This window comes from Petaurus breviceps, unplaced genomic scaffold (genome assembly GCF_028583685.1).
Source record: "Petaurus breviceps papuanus isolate PSGF00001 unplaced genomic scaffold, PetGlider_PUasm1.0 98, whole genome shotgun sequence".
In the NCBI taxonomy this organism is placed as follows: domain Eukaryota; kingdom Metazoa; phylum Chordata; class Mammalia; order Diprotodontia; family Petauridae; genus Petaurus; species Petaurus breviceps.
In genome coordinates this window covers 35,140,133-35,157,350 of record NW_027187460.1, presented here as the reverse complement: position 1 = coordinate 35,157,350, position 17,218 = coordinate 35,140,133, and the positions used below count along the sequence as shown (strand labels likewise).

General features: G+C 39.7%; 1 protein-coding gene across 1 annotated transcript in view; it reads left to right on the top strand.

Moving 5' to 3' along the window:
- Nucleotides 1-17,218, top strand: part of DEPTOR (DEP domain containing MTOR interacting protein) — a 212,488-nt gene that overhangs the window by 108,117 nt on the left and 87,153 nt on the right. The window contains exon 4 of the mRNA XM_069081160.1: nt 4,538-4,716. Coding sequence (XP_068937261.1) covers nt 4,538-4,716 — 179 coding nt within the window. The remainder of the gene's footprint in view (nt 1-4,537; nt 4,717-17,218) is intronic.

The following is a 17,218-nucleotide window of genomic DNA, read 5'->3' as shown; positions in this document are numbered from 1 at the left end:
TTATGAGAAATCAAGATACTATTAAACAGATCCAAACAAATGAAAAAATAGAAGGCAATGTGAAATATCTCATTGGGAAAACCACTGACCTGGAAAATATATCCAGGAGAGATAATTTAAAAATTATTGGACTACCTAAAAGCCATGATCAAAAAAAGAACCTAGAAGTCATCCTTCAAGAAATTTTCAAGGAAAATTGCCCTGATGTTTTAGAACCAGAGGGCAAAATAGAGATTGAAAGAATCCATTGATCACCTCCTGAAAAAGATCCCAAAAAGAAAACCCCTAGGAATAATATAGCCAGGTTCCGGAATTCCCAGATCAAGGAGAAAATATTACAAGCATCCAGGAAGAAACAATTTGAATATTGTGAAAACACTATCAGGATAACACAGGATCTGGCAGCTTCTACACTGAGGAATCAAAGGGCTTGGAATATGATATTCCAGAGGTCAAAGGAGCTGGAATTAATACCAAGAATCAGCTACCCCACAAAACTGAGTATCATGTTTCAGGGGAAAATATGGTCATTCAGTGGAATAGAGGACTTTCAAGCATTCTTGATGCAAAAACCAGAGTTGAACAGGAAATTTGACATTCAGATACAAGAAGCAAGAGAAGCATGAGAAGGTAAACAGGGAAAAGAAATCATAAGGAACTTATCAAAGTTGAACTATTAACATTCCTACATGGAAAAATGATAATAACTGATGAAACTTTTCTCAGTATGACAACAGTTGAAGGGAATAGAAATGTGTGTATATGTATATATACATACATATACATGTCTATATAAGAGGGTATATGGGCATATGAATATGTATGTGAATGTGTGTATTTATGTGTACAGGTATACATAGATAGAGGGCACAGGACCAATTTAATAGGAAGGGATGATAGTTAAAAGGTGAAATTAAGAGGTGAGAGAAGAATATAATGAGAGGAGATGGGGAGAGACAGAATGGGGTAAACCATCTCATATAGAAGAGGCAAGGGGAAATGGTTACAATGGAGGGGAAGAACAGGAAGGCAAAAGGGAATGGGTCAAACTTATTCTCATTGAATTTGGCTTAGGGAGGGAATGACATACACACTAAATAGGGTATCTCACCCTACAGGAGAGTAGGGGGGAAGGGAATAAGAGGGGGATGATGGAAGGGAGGGCAGGTTTGGGGGGAGGGAAGTTGGAAGCAACCACTCTTGAAAAGGGACAGGATCAAAGTAGAGAAAAGAACAAGTGGGAGGTGGGATAGGAGGGAGGGAAATATAGTCAGTCTTTTACAATGTATCCATTATGGAAATGTTTTGCATAGCTACACATGTACAACCTATATTGAATTGATTATCTTCTCAGTAAGGGTGGGTGACAAGGGAGGAAGGGAATGAATCTGGAATTCAAAGCTTTAAAATCAAATGTTTAAATATATGTGTGTATATATATCATTAATATTATTTTACATGTAACTGGGAAATAATATATACAGGCACTGGGGCATAGAGATCCACTGTGCCCTACTGGAAAATTGGAGGGGGTATGGGAGAAGATATGGGAGAGAGCAGATTGGAGGAGGGGATATCCAGTGGGATCGCTATTTTGGGGTGGTGGGTAGGGGAAAAACAGGGAGAAAATTTGCAACTCAAAATCTTGCAGAAATGAGTGATATAAACTAGAAGTTAATAAAGCATTTGATAAATATATATATATATATATATATATATATATATATATAAAACCTAATTCTGAGAAGGTGTCCATGGATGTCACCAGACTGCCCCAGGGGTCCATGATACAAAAAAGGTTAAGATCCCTTGCACCATGCTCCTTTTTCTCTATGCTCACCATTTCTGTGAGCTCCCAAACTAAAACCTCCTCCCCTTTATTAGAATGTAAGCTCTCTGAGGGCAGCAACTGTCTCACAAAGTAGATACTTAATAAATGTTTTGTCCTTCATTTACTCAATTTAAGATTTAGAGCTAGAAGGGATTTTGGAGCCCATCTAATTTAACTTGTTATTTTACAAAAGGGGAGAAACTGAGGCCCAGAGATGTCAAGTCACTTCAAGATCATATTGGTAGTAAGCAACAGAGCCAGGGTTAAAAACAAGGTCCTCTGACTCCAAATCCAGGACTTTTTCCACTGTACCAGCTGCTTCCCATTCTTGGTGAAGGGGAATATGACTGAGAAGATTATGGAGAGATGCCTAAATGTAACACACAAGATTACTTAACTTGTTATTACTCTGGGCTAGCAGCCAAGTCTTTCCTTAAAAGAGGATTAACTTGGGGTGGCTATGTGGCATAATGACTAGAGCACCAGCCCTGGAGTCAGGAGGACCTGAGTTCAAATGTGGCCTCAGACACTTAACACTTACTAGCCGTGTGACCTTGGGCAAGTCACTTAACCCCAATTGCCCTCCCTTCATCCCTCCAAAAAGCAGAAAAAACAAACAAAAAAAGAAATACAAATGATGATATTTTTAAAATGTATGGACATAAGGACTTTAATGACCTTTGCATAATACCTAGTTTTCTTTAGATTCTTATCAGTATGTTAATATTATTATTAACAATCACACCCTGCATTTGTGTTTTTTTTAATTTTTCAAATTGTTTAATATGCCTGTTATCTTAAGTTTGTTTTATAACTTCCAGATGAAAAAGGTAGAGAAGTTACTGTCTCCATCCTGCCCCTACCACTATAACTGCCTCCCCCCCCAAAAAAAAAACCAAAAACAGAAACTTTGGACATAAAGAAACTAAAGCATGGAGAGATTACGTGACATCCTATGGTTGTCTGTCTGGGTCTAGAACCAAGTTTCCTTTACTTTCATACCTGGGTTCTTTCCACTGGGCTGTCCATAATAATAGAATCTTAAAGTTTTCATTTTGCACAGTGAAAGAATTCACATGACTGTGAGGAGAGGTCCTCATTATCACCAAAGATAATCACACCAGAGATAATTAGTTCCTAAATTCATTCTACACTTGTTTAACCATTATCAGTTATGTCCAACTCTTCATGACTCCTTTTGGGATTTTTTTGAGGGGGGAAGGCAGGGCAATTGGGGTTAAGTGACTTGCCCAAGGTCATGCAGCTAGTAAGTGTTAAGTGTCTGAGGTCGCATTTGAACTCTGGTCTTCCCGACTCTGGGGCTTGTGCTCTATTCACTGTGCTACCTAACTGCCTCTGGAATTATCTTGGCAAAGATACTAGAGTGGTTTGCCATTTCTGTCTCCAGCTCATTTGACAGATGAGGACAGAGGCAAATAGGGTGGAGTGATTTGTCCAGGGTCACACAGACAGCAAGTGTCTGAGGCCAGATTTGAATTCAGGTCTTCCTGACTCTAGACCTGGCACTCTATCCACTGTGCCACCTAGCTGCCCATCATATTTGATTCTGAATAAATCACTTTAAAAGGGCTGGTCTTTGTCTTCCAGGAATTTATAGAAGATGTCTGTGTGAACAATATAGACAGGATACAGGTAGCCCTGTAAACAACAATAGCCACCCAATGAAATGCTTATAAAGCAGGTGCATGGTGTCCTAGTGCAGGAAGAGGACTGGAAATCAGAAGATTGTTGTCTAGACCAATATCAGCCGCTAACCAGTCCTGTGATGTAGCAGAAGCCGCTCCCACTCTTAAAACCCCAGTTTCCTCATTTGCAAAATGAAGCTGAATTAGATGATGTTAGTGACTCTCTAGGGTTTTGTTTTCGCTGGTTTGTTTGGTTTGGTTTTGCAATCCTTAGCAGGGAGGATGGAAAATGAGAAAAGTTAAAATGGGGGTAAAATGGAGAAGGCTATTGAAAGAAAAGTTAGAAAGCGCTATGGAAGGCAAAATCTTAAGTCAAGGATGACTTTTAAAGAAGGTCAGCTGGTCTTGGCTTTTTAAGAGGTGTGAAAAACAGGATATCTAAGAAAGGGGCTGCAAAGGAGTGATTTCCCTGGGTTTCTTAATTAGCACTGCCTTTCAAGGAAGTAGATGATGCCCTGGGCGGAAATAAATACTTCCACCAAAGCCTGTGGGAAACAATGGGCTAATTTCTTCTCTTAAAGGCAAGGGGAAGTGGTTCATAATCTTTTTTAAAGATGGCTAAGATTAATGTCTACTGATGGCAGTGCTGTGGACTGATATCACTTCTGCTCTGTCCACTTGCTACATGGGAATCCATCTTGTTCTTTCCTGAATCAAGTCTCACTTTCAAAAAAATTTTATTTTGGAGGGGGTAAGGCAAAGCAATTGGGGTAAAGTGACTTGCCCAAAGTCACACAGCTAGTGTCAAGTGTCCGAGGCTGGATTTGAACTCAGGTCCTCCTGATTTCAGGGCAGGTGCTCTATTACCTGTGCCACCTAGCTGCCCCTAGCCTTGCTTTTTAGAATGATATCTGGGGCAGGCTCTGGACAGATGCATCTGACGTTGTGGCAACCTTCCTGATCATGATCCCTTACAGAAGCCTGGAAAGAGCTATTTATCCTGAGTGTGTGTTCATTGATTTTCTTTTCCTCTTTCCTTATTCCCCACTTCTCCCAACAGGCTGATGAGTTCTGAAAACACACTCTTGCAGCCAAGGGAAGAGGAAGGCATCAAGTATGAGCGGACCTTCATGGCCTCAGAGCTCCTTGATTGGCTGGTTCAGGAAGGAGAGGCCACCACAAGGAATGAAGCAGAGCAACTTTGCCATAGGCTTCTGGAGCATGGTATCATCCAGCATGGTGAGGAATTCACTGGGAATTTACAAAGACTCATTCTTAGCAGGTACCCTGAAACCCTCTGAGTGGAGTCTGGGGGGCCTGAGAGAGAACAGGGAACAAAGTGGTGAAAGGCAGATTGCTAAGTCAGTGGAAGGGCCAAAATTGATTGTGATCCTTGTGGTTATTCCTGCTGTGGGTCCCATGCTTCCCCCACCTCCCAACCTGATTTACCATTTCCATCTTATTTTAGAATTCTATAATATTAAAAAAAATTTAGAGTTAGAAGGAAACCTATCATTCCTTCAATCAATACTTATTGAGTGGCCATTTTGTGCAAGGCACTGTTTAGGCTTGAATGAGTAAGGGGAACTTAAAGAAATATTTCAGATTCTTAAGAGAAGGGAATGAAATCAAGCAACAAGCATCAGTTAAGACATACTATGTGCCAGATAACATAGTCTCTGCTATCAAAGAACACACATTCTATGAGGAAAGACATGTACAAATATAAGTCTGTAAAAAAATACATAGAAAGCATATGAGAACAATATGGGGCAGAGGATAGAAAGCTAGCTGCATAGTTCTAAATCAGCACTTATTAAGCACTTATTAGGCACCCACTAGGCAGTGATTCTTATTAGGCACCTGCTAGGTGCTGAGTCTACAAAGACAAAAATAAATACTCCCTGCCCCCTAAGAACTACATTCTATAGGGGAAAACAATGTGTATGTGTGTGTGTATACACACACATCTGCATATACATGTATAGGCATGTATGCATATATTTGTATATATATGTACATATGTGTGTAAACATTTGTATTTATATATATGCTACATGTACACACATATAACTACATATATATTTTATTGTTGTTTAGTCATTTTTCATTTCTATCTGACTCTTTGTGACCCCATTTGGGGTTTTCTTGGCAAAGATACTGGAGTGGCTTGCCATTTCCTTTTGCATCTCATTTTACAGATGAGGAAACTGAGGCAAACAGGGTAAAGTGACTTGCCCAGGGTCACACAGCTAGTAAGTACCTGAGACTAGACTTGAACTCAGGAAGAGAAGTATTCTTCACTACAGACCCAGCACTCTATCCACTGTGCCACCTAGCTACCCAACATACACACATAACATATATGCAAACTATGGAAAATATATAAGAGGCAGTGTTGCCTAATGGATAGAGATCTAGTCTAAGATTCAGAAAAACCTGTTTTCAAGTATTGCCTTTAACACATACGGGCTGTGTGACCATAGGCTTTTATCTCCCAATACCTCAAGCAACTCTATAAGACTATACATTGCTGAGCTTCCTTGATGCAGAATATCTCCCTACTGAAAAGTCCCTATACCAGTGAAATCACAGATCTGACCAAAAAAAAAATACAAAATAATTTTGAAGTTGAGGTGAGTTGGGAGGAATCAGGAAAGGGTTTGTAGACAATGTGAGGCTTGAATTAAGCTTTGAAAGAAACTAGTCTTTGACTATATAATACAAGATAGACTGTAAAATGTAATAAGAGAAGAACTATCAAGTGATATACAAGTTCAGGGGAGAGAGAAGTCACTTCCCATACTATCATCTCCTTTTACAGATGAAAAACCACAAGTCATGGATTTAGAGCTGGAAGGGACCTTTGAGGCTTCTGAATCTATCTCCCTTATTTTACAAATGAAACTGAGAGAGGTTAAGTGATTTGTCCAGAGTCACACAGCTAATGAAGATTTGAATACAGGTCTCCTGCACCACTTACCTGCCAAGATTCAAAGAGATTCAGAAATTTCTCCAAAGTAAAACTGTTGGTTGGTAGCAAAGCCCATGCCAACAACCAGATCATGTTTCCTCCATTAGCCTGGGCTGCTGCATGGGTTAACTACCCCTGGACTGTATAGTTTCTGTGCTACATATCTGTCAAGGCCTAACTTCCTCCTTAACCCAATGGGAGAAAGGAGGTCAAGTCATCCTCTCTCCTGATACCACAATAAGACCATTCTATTGGTCACTGCCCCTTTCCCTTTACTCCATATCTGCATTCATACTGTCCTCTAGGTATTTCCTATGCCACCCCACCCCCAACTAAATTTCCAAATGGGAAATGGGGTTCAGCTCAACTTTTTTCTCCTATTCAATTTTAGACCCCATTTTCTTGTCCTTCTGCAGTGCCTATCCTCCCTCCCCCCCCCCTCCCCCCCCTCTCTCCCTCCCTCCCTTCCCCCCCTCCCCCCCCCCCACACTCAGCTACTAGCATAATGTTATCCTGAAACAGGAACATCAGGGGAAAAAAACCCCATCAATATGGAATCTTTCTTTTGCTGGACTCTGTGAAAGGCATTCATTTTCCATGGCACTGAACACCATACAAATGTAGTCACACATGAGGGTTAAAGAAAGTGAATATCAGTTTATATCCTTAGTAAGGAAGAGGAGTTAGGAAACTATTTAATTGTTCTTCCGTTTGTATTTCAGTTTCAAAGGTGAAATGATAGCTTAGATTTAGCCTTATGCCTTGATCAAAGGTATTTCCCTATGGAAATGTTGAAGAATTTGGCTCCTTAGTGTGTTGGGGGTGGAAAATCCATACCTTATGAAATCCTCACCAGTTTTATTCATTAATGGCTGACAGCCTATAATTAAGACTGCATTTATTAGATAAGGAAACAATTAACTTGTTTGAAGTATAAGCAATTTAACCAGACACTGATACTCTGGACATATAAAACACATACTTGGTCAAGTATAAAGTGAAAATTGATACTGAATATTAGTCATAGTAGGTAAGTAGGAAAAAGAAAAATAATTAAGGAATCTTTAGCTTTTATGACCTTAGCTCCCTCTACCTTAAAAAATACAAAAATAGGGGCAGCTAGGTGTTGCAGTGAATAGAGCACCGGCCCTGTAGCCAGACCTGAGTTCGGATCAGGCATCAGACACGTAACACAAAAAAAACTAGCTGTATGACCTTGGGCAAGTCACTTAACCCAAATTGCCCTACCTTCTCCGCTCCAAAAAAAAAAAGAAGAAAAAAATACAAAAATATAAACATTGACTGCCCATAATTTTTTTTAAACAAGTTTATCCTTGTCCTAGAATGAACTGAAATATCCGTCATCGTTCTTCACCTCACCAGGGGCAAATTTGTGCCAACTATCTATCTATTTACTCATATATCAGTGTTCCCCTCCTCCTCGATTTCTTATCATAAAAGGAGGGGCTGACAGAGATGAATAGTTACTTGGATAAATTGCTCTCAGCTGCAGCTGCTGACAGGGTAACCTAGGGTCTATAGCCTCTGGAGCCAGAAGCATGATTTCCCCATGCTAGGCTTGATTAGAGCAGCTGGGTGCTAGAAACTGCTTTAAAACAGTCCTAGCTAAGAGAGTGTGACAGAATGGGGTACCCCGCCCCCACAAGGCAACCCCTTTGAGGGCATCTTAAAAGAAACTATCCTCCGGTAACCAAGATATAACAAGAACAGCAGGCCAGATACAAGGGTGGGGTAGGATTAGGTGGGGTTCTTCCAACTTCATTCCTCTGGGATCATTGCTTCTTCCTATATTGTCTTCTCAGGCAAAACACTTCCCCCAGTGTCAGTAGCACATGTCCAAGAGGCCTTCGGAGGGATAACTCATCTTTTCTACAGCGTGATAAAGTCTGCATGTACAAACTCTATATAAGCACCTGGTCTCTTGTTATTTATTAGTTTGGTTAGTTTGACACAGGCTCATGGCATTAAATAGTGTCAGCCATTTGCTTTTGTTTCTCTTACAGGCAGAGGGTCCTCTGTGGACCCTTGGGGATAAATGTCCTTTTACTCTAGTCCATCCCCCTTCCAGCACTAGGCCTAGACTGAGCTCTCCATAACAATAGCACATCTGTATTTTCATTATAGGTTAGTTTTTTCATAGTGTAACCAGATTAAATACTCCAAAATCCATTTGTAATATTTTCAAGCTGGTATTTTGTTTTTATCCCATTGGGTCACTTTTGACTCCAACTGTTTGTCTACTCCTGACTTGTATTATCCAAAATGGCAGAGCCATAACTAAGGTAGAGTGATCAGGGCTTTGTTCCAGGATGCCAAAATATAGAGTGACAGCATGTCCTCCTTTCGCAGCAGAGAAATAGGGGATGGCTAGGTGGTGCAGTGAATAGAACAACACCTCTGGAGTCAGGAGGACCTGAGTTCAAATACAGCCTCAGACACTTAACACTAGCTGTGTGACCTTGGGCAAATCACTTAACCCCAATTGTCCTGCCTTCTTCCCCACTCAAAAAAAAAAACAGCAGAGAAATAATGGAGATTAGCAACTAGTTAGCAAAACCTGTTATACCTGGTACATGGTCAGCACTTAATAAATGCTTATTATCTGTGTGAATTAAAAGAAGAAACTGTCAGATAGCATGCTTCTTCCTGCCCTGGTCAAAGTACAGATCAGTCATTCCTTGGACTGATTCCTTGGGTAAGAGCATCACTAGCAGCAGCCTTCCAGTGTCTCAGTGGACTCCATACTCAGGGCCTGTTGTTCCAGGGTCTTTGTCCCCATGCTCACTAATAGGACAGTGTCTCAGGGCCACTCTGCTACACTTCACTTTGCTCTATTTAGCTGAATATATCTTTGTTTTCTGGAAGGTCAAATTCAAATCATTGTTTGCATGTTGTCTCTCCCCACTAGATTGTAAGCCCCTTGAGAGCAGGGGCTGCCATTTGCCTCTTTGTGTATCCCTAGCACTTAACATGGTGCTCGGCACATAGTAGGGACTTAACAAATGTTTATTGGTTGATATTGATTGATGTCACTTGCCCCAGGTGTAAAAACTGCTACAGAGCATCAGAAAGGCAGAAAATGTTGTGAGTGCTTATGGGAAGTATCTGCCCTTCAAAATGTGAAAGATGATAAATCAGGAATGCGTGAGGTAGGCAGTATTTGAATACCTCAACTGGTACAACTGGTGGCTATCTGGTTTAAGCATGGGCTCTTAACATCTTAAAACAGTCGAACAAAAATTACCTAGAAGAAGCCCAGTTGCCTTCTCTGAAACAGATTTTCAGTCGCCCTATCTTTACTATACTTCTTGTAATCAGTAAGCTGTAAAGATAACATCCTGGTCTCCTTGATCTGCCTCCCCTTGGTGACTTTCTACATGATTCACGCTACTCTGCCACTGTGATTCCCGTGAGATTATGGCCACTTACTCATAAACAGGAAGAACAAGAGCCACCTTTTCTGGTGCCAGCTTTATATACTTAGGTAAAGTTTCAATGCCAGATGCTTCAATAATAGAAGATAACAGTCATTCTTCCTTCTTTCCATAGGAACAATTACTCACATCTGTATATACCCCATTAGGGTTTGCAAGGCACCTTTACATAACAACGGTGATTTCATATGCCTTTTTACTTTAGGCAGGAAGTAACTGACTGACTCCCCCATCCTTCCTTTTATTAAAAATAAATTTTATTGATATCTTTTGTTTTCACCTCATCTACAGTTCCCCCAGTATTTCTCCTCTGCCTCTTCCCAGATAGCCAATGCTTATATTAAAGAAAAAAAAAAGATAAAAGGGAAAAAAAAGTTCAGTAGAGCTAACCAATATACTGACAAGACCTGATGTTATATGCAGTGTTCCACACCCATGATTCCCTATCTCTGCAAAGAATCAGGGGGAGTCATCTTCTCATATCTCTTGCCCAGGGCTAAGCCTACTCTCTATAATTTTGTAGCATTTGGTTTTAATTATTTTGTTGGCTTTTTTTCCACCATCTTGGTCCTTTAGCTTCCCTTTCCTTTTCCATTCTTACTTCCTGGTTTCTAATAGAGATGACTTTTTTTTTAAAAGCAATCCGGGTTAAGTAACTTGCTTAAGGTTACACGGCCAGTTATTTCTGGGTGTGGTGCTGAGTGTCTGAGCCCGGGATTTGATCTCCAGGTCATCCCAACACTGGGGCCGGTGCTCTTACTCGCTGAGCCACCTGGACACCCTAGAGATGACTTTTAAAAAAAGATTTGTGTGCAAAGTAAAACAAAACAAAACGAAAAGGTTATTATAACTTGAACTAGACCATGCCCAAATTGGTATCTTTATTCAATTTGATTCATATACCATTTATTAAGTGCACTGTGCTAGGCACTGAGACTAGATACAGCCTTCCTGGCCACCCTTTCCAGTACTGGCTGCTTTTTCACTCATTTCCCTCAGTTCACTCTATTAGAAGTGAGGAATTCTCTTTGCTCCCTATTGCCACTTCCTATCTCCATCACTCAGTAACCTCTCCTCCTTTGAAGTTTGTGCAATTCATATCCACTACCCCATCAAAATCCTGGTAGCTGTTATCTGCTGAACTCAATGAACTCAGAGCCTGGCTCACAATTTTTCTTTCCTCCTCAACTCTGTCCTCATACTCGAGGACTTCAACATACATATAGACTCTCTGTTAATCAGTTCCTCAACTTATTTACTTTCCATGACCTATCCTCCACCCCATCTCAGCTATATATAAAGATAGCCAAACCCTTGATCTTGCCATCACTCACAAATGTACCACCTCTCTGTTCAAGAATTATGAAATCCTTCAAATCTGGCCTCAGAAACTTAATACTAGCTGTGTGACCTTGGACAAGTCATTTAACACCAATTGCCCTGCCTTCCCCCCTCCAAAAAGCAAAATAAAAAGAATTATGAAATCCACTTATCTAACTGTAATCTATTGCTTCCCCACCTCTCCCTCTGCCTTCCCTTCTGTAACCCTACTCTGTCTCCACTATGGCCTCCAATCCCTCAACCCCCTTCAGTTCTCTCCCAGTCTATCACCCCTGCACTAGCCACTCTCTCCTCTTTTCCTCATCTTGACCCCTTGTAGGGCCAGTTCAGCTCTACATTGTTCTTTGTCTTCAATCACTACCCCCCTTATCGCATTGCTGATTGTGTTCTGCCAAGTCTTTGCCTTGGATCACTTCCACTGTCTACCACCTTCACTCCTACACACATGTTTCTGAACCAAAATGGAGAAAATCATGCATCTGCTGTGATTGGGTACACTACCTACTTATGTTATACAATCTCTGCTGGGCCCTCACTGCTGCTAGGCAATCCTTCCCTTGTTATTTTTGTGGATGTGAAAGAAGATAATATGTTCTATTTTGGATATGTTGAGTTTGAGATAACTATGGAACATTCAGTTTGAAATGTCTAAAAGGCAATTAATGACATAGGATAATAGCTCGGGAAGGAGACTGGGGTTGGGTATATGGAGCTACATAGAGATGATCATTGAACCCATTGGTGTGGAGATCACCAAATGACATAGCATGAAGGGAGAAGCACAGAGAGAGCCTTGGGAGACACTCGTGTTTAGTACATGGACAGTGATAATGAACCTGCAAAGGGGACTGAGAGGAAGCCAGTGGGTGGAGGGAGAAGCAGGAGAGAGGATACCCAGGAGGAGATGTTTATGAATAGTGTCATGTGTTGCAGAGACATCATAAAGGATGAGAACTGATAAGAGGCCATTAGACTGAGGAATTAAGAGATCATCAGTAACCTTGGAAGGACTGGTTTTAGTTGATTTTAGGTTAGGACCTAGATGGCTCAGGATTTAAAAGAGAAAGAAAGGAGAGGAAATGGCGTCACCTAATCTAGACAGTTTTCTTGAGGAGTTTAATTGAGGAAAAGAGAGGTTTTTGTTTGTTTAAGCCTAGGGGAAATGTGGCCATGTTGGTGTGTAGCAGGGAAGGAGCCAATCAATGGGGATAGATAGACTGAAGATGAGAGTGTAGGGCTGATAGTGGGGGACACTTAAAGCTATCTTTGTCTGTTAGACAAGATGAAAGGAGATGGGATCAAGGGTGCATGTAGAAGGGTTGGGAATATAAGGGTTACTTCTTGATTCAAGGCCATTTGTATAGTTCATTGTGTACTTTAAAGTAGTATGGCATAGTAGATAGAGCAGTGACCTTGGAGACAGGAAGACCTGGACTCAGATCTCACCTCTGACACTTATTAGCTGTGTGAACATAGAAAGGCAAATCGTTAAACTTCTCTGAGTCTCAGTTTCTTCATCTGTAAAATAGGGATAATAATAGCTATAGTACTTAACTCCCAGGGTTATTATGAGGCTTAAATGACATAATGTATTTAAGTGCTTTGTAAAACTTTAAAAGGACAATGTAAATGTCAGCGATTATTACTATTATTATATTTCTAGGTACTTCTTCTGAATTGTTAGAGTTTGGGAATAAGATTGACAAAGGCCAGCATGGATTCTTAGCTCGCTAATAACAGTTCACATTTACTTTAAGGCTTGTAAAGCAGTTTAACCTAGATATATTGAGTCAGTGAGGATACTGTTCTCCCTTTAGCCGTTCAACAACTCAGAACTTCTGAACTCAAGTGGTCCATCAACCTTAGCCTCCCCTTGTAGCAAGTATAACAGGCAGGTACCGGGACACTAGCACAAAGATACTGTCTTGATACATTGTCTTGACGAAAAGGAAAACTTCTAACAATTAAAATGCCCAGAAGCTAATTGGGTTGCTTTGGGATATAATAGTTTCCCCTCTCGCTGAAGTGTTTGAGCAGAGACTCTATAAGCCATGGTTGGAGATGTGGTAGAGAAGACTTTTGAGGTGTAGGTAGAACTAACTAGATTCCCACTCTTGAGATTCCACAATATATTCTGGCTATCTGTGGTGCTTAGGTTTGAGTATGGCCGAGGAGGCTTCATCTACATACCGAGATAACTTGCACAAATGGTCAAAGCAATACAGACACCTCTAAAATATTCCAAATGTAGGGGCAGCTAGGTGGAGCAGTGAATGGAGCACTGGCCCTAGAGTCAGGAGGACCTGAGTTCAAATGTGGCCTCAGACACTTAAGACAAAAAACTAGCTGTGTGACCTTGGGTGAGTTACTTAACCCCAATTGCCCTCCAAAAAGTAAAAACAAAAAAAAAAAGTAAAAAACAAAAAATCCCAATTGTGATGCTTTTTAAAATAGGAGGACTAGCTAGAATGTGCATTGCAAGGCTACATATTGATTTTTCTCCCATTGAATTATATATAAGCATGCCTGATTAGTAGAACAAGATTATCTCATGTATAGATGTATGTATTTTTTTTTTAATTGGAACTCTGTGTTCAGTAGGTGGGTAGTCCCTGGCTCTTGAAAACAAAGCACATTTCCCTCTCCTTTCAGTGTCACTACCAATAATAAAGGCTCTAACTTTGGAACCCATCCAGCCATTATTTGATGGCACATAAGGAAGAGTAAAATAAAATTTGACCTTCCATCTGTTTATTAACTCTACTGCTGGCTGTAAAATTTCTGGCAGGAAAACAGAAACAGCTAAAACCCATGGCTTTCACAATGTCCTTTTTTTGCTGTCTTTTTTTTTAAAGCTATCTTCACAATAAAACTAATTGTTCTTCTTTTTTGTTTTTTTTCTCTACCTATCTTTTGCTCAAACCTTTTACTTTTTCCTGTGCTGTAATGGATAGAGAGCCAGCCTCTAGATTAGGAAAGTCTGGGTTTATGGCCCACCAGTGGACACATACTGGACGTGTGAACCTGGTTCAGGTCACTTAAGCTGTCTGTGTTCTGGGCAAGTCTATTAAGGTTATAAGTTGCAGAAAAGATGCTGTCCTGCTTATTAAAAAGAGTTTTGCTTACTTGGGCAATCCCTATAACTCAGTGGACTCAGAAGTCCACTTTTTTTTTTGGAGGGGGGAGGCAGGGCAGTTGGTTTAAGTGACTTGCCAAAGGTCACACAGCTAGTGTGTCAAATGTCTGAGGCTGGATTTGAACTCAGGTCCTCCTGATTCCATGGTCGGTTCAATGTTCACTGCAAAACCTAGCTGCCCCAAGAAGTCCACTCTTTCTAATCAGACTTCTCTAAGTTCAGTGTTGCACATTCATTTTGAGTTTATTTTGTTGTTATTCCATTTGGAGTTTTCTTTGCAGAGATATTGAAGTGGTTTGCCATTTCCTTCTCCAAATCATTTTCTAGATGAAGAAACTGAAGCAAACAAGGTTAAGTGACTTCCTCATAGTCTAGGAATTGTCTGAGGCTGGATTTGAATTCAGAATCTTTAGCCCTGATTTTGAAATAGCTTCTTTCTTTAGTAGAAATTCTTTAAGGTGTAACCCAGTCTCTAAGGAGATATACATTGGCTTCTGTTTGATTCAGTCCAAAAGTCTTCTTACTTAACAAAGATAATTACTCTTAATCAGATGGGATAATAAATGGAGACTCAACCCTTGTAATAATAGCTCATATTGCTATAGTGTTTTAAGGTTTGCAAAACACTTTATAGACATCATCTCCTTTGAGCCTTACAATAATTCCCATTTTACAGATGAGGAAATTGAAATTCAGAGAACTGAAATTAGTTTTCGTGAATTCACCTTTAATTTTGTTCATTCCAAAGGCAATTTTGAAACTCTGTTGTTTGGGAATTGCTGTTCTATGGAGACTGAACGATTTTAGTGCTGCAGGAACTTGAGCCATTTTTAAACTATAAAACCTCATAGGACCATTAGAAATGGCCAACAATATCCATAGACCAGAAATCACAGCTCAAGTTATCCTAAGAAAGTGGCTTTCATCTTTGAGCAATAGTGAGTTATCATATCAAGTTCTCTGCCAGAAATGGATAAATGTGCCAAACAAATGATTAATATGGATTTACAGATCACCTAATATTTTGCAGTCTTGTCTTTGTTTAGGCTGCACAACATTATAAATTATTCTGGACACTTGGCTACAAGAGCAGTGTTCTCTGGCAAGAGGGTGGGAACAGAACAACCAATCCATTCCTACTTCTAAAAGAACTCATATGCACATACACTACTCCTTACCAGGTACCATGCTAGGCATGGGAAGTGAAAGACAAAAATGAAATAATTCTTGCCCTCAAGGAGTTTGCATTCTATTGGTGGGAAGAGATAACACATACACATAAGTAACTGCAAAATGTACATAAAGTAATTTCAAGGAGTTGCAGAGTAGAACACAAATTACTAGAACTGCGGGGAAAGGCCTTTTGTGGAAAACAGTGCTTGAAATGAGCCTTGAAGGGAGCTAAGGATTTAGAAAGGAGGATTTGAGGAGGAAGGACAGTTGAGACATGGAAAATAGTTTTGTTTGAAGGCATGGTGATGGGTAGTGGAAATTATGTGTTGGGAGCAAACACTAGGCCATATTGATAGGAATGGAAAGTGAATGAGGGGAAGTAATGTGAAATTGGTCTGGAAAGATAGATTGGAGTCAAATTATGAAGGGCTTTAAATGCCTGAAGGATGAGTTTATATTCTATGCTGAAGGCAATAGAGAACTTTCTTGACTATGGAAATAATATAATGAGATTTGTGCTATTTTTTAAGTTCAATTTTATTTTCAGTTTTGAATTTTTTCCCCTTGCCCTCTCTAAAACAAATTGAGAAGGTAAGAAAAACATAACCCATGCAAATATATGTGTATATACATATAAAAGTAAGAATGTGTGTCTGTGTGTATATGTGGATAGACTGATAGACAGATAGACAGACAGACAGATAGATGAGAGATAGATAGATAGATGGATGGATATGGATGGATAGATAGATGAATGGATGGATGGATATAATCACACAAAACAGATTCCTGCACCAGCCCTGTGCAAAAAAAAACAAAACTCAAAAAACCCAGAGGAAGAAAAGAAAATATGTTTCAATTTATACTCTGCATCCTTTGATGTTCCCATCTGGAAGTGGTTAGAATGCTTCATCATTAGTCCTTTTGGATTGTGGTAGGTCATTATGTGGATCAAAATTAAGTCTTTTATGGTTGATTATCTTTACAACATTGCTGTTATTGTTTAGATTAGTCCCCTGATTCTGATGATTTCACTTTGTATCAGTTCATGTAAGTCTTCCCAGGTTTTTCTATATCATCTCCTTATCATTTCTCATTGCACAATAGTATTCCTTTACATTCATATACCATGATACATTAAGTTATTTCCCAGTTGATAGACATCCCTTAGTTGCCACTTCTTTGCCACTACAAAAAGAGCTGCTATATATATTTTTGTATATGTGTATCATTTTCCTCTGTCTTTGATATCTTTGGCGTATAGACCTAGTAGTGGTACTGCTGGATCAAAGGATGTACAAAGTTTAATTGATTTTTGGTCATAGTTCCAAATAGTTTTCCAGAATGGTTCGTCTAGATCATAGTTCATAGGCCCTCTAACATTTATTATTTTTCCTTTTTTTGTCATCTTTACCAATCTGATGGGTGTATGGCGGTACTGTAAAGTTGTTTTAACTTGAATTTCTCTAATATTTAGTGATTTGGAGCATTTTTTCACATGACTATTGATAGCCTAGATTTCTTCTTCTTCTGAAAATTGCCTATTCATATCCTTTGATCATTTATAAGTTGAGGAATAACTCCTTTTCTTGACCTAGTTCCCTATATATCTATCTCTATCTATCTATCTATCTATCTATCTATCTATCTATCTATCTATCT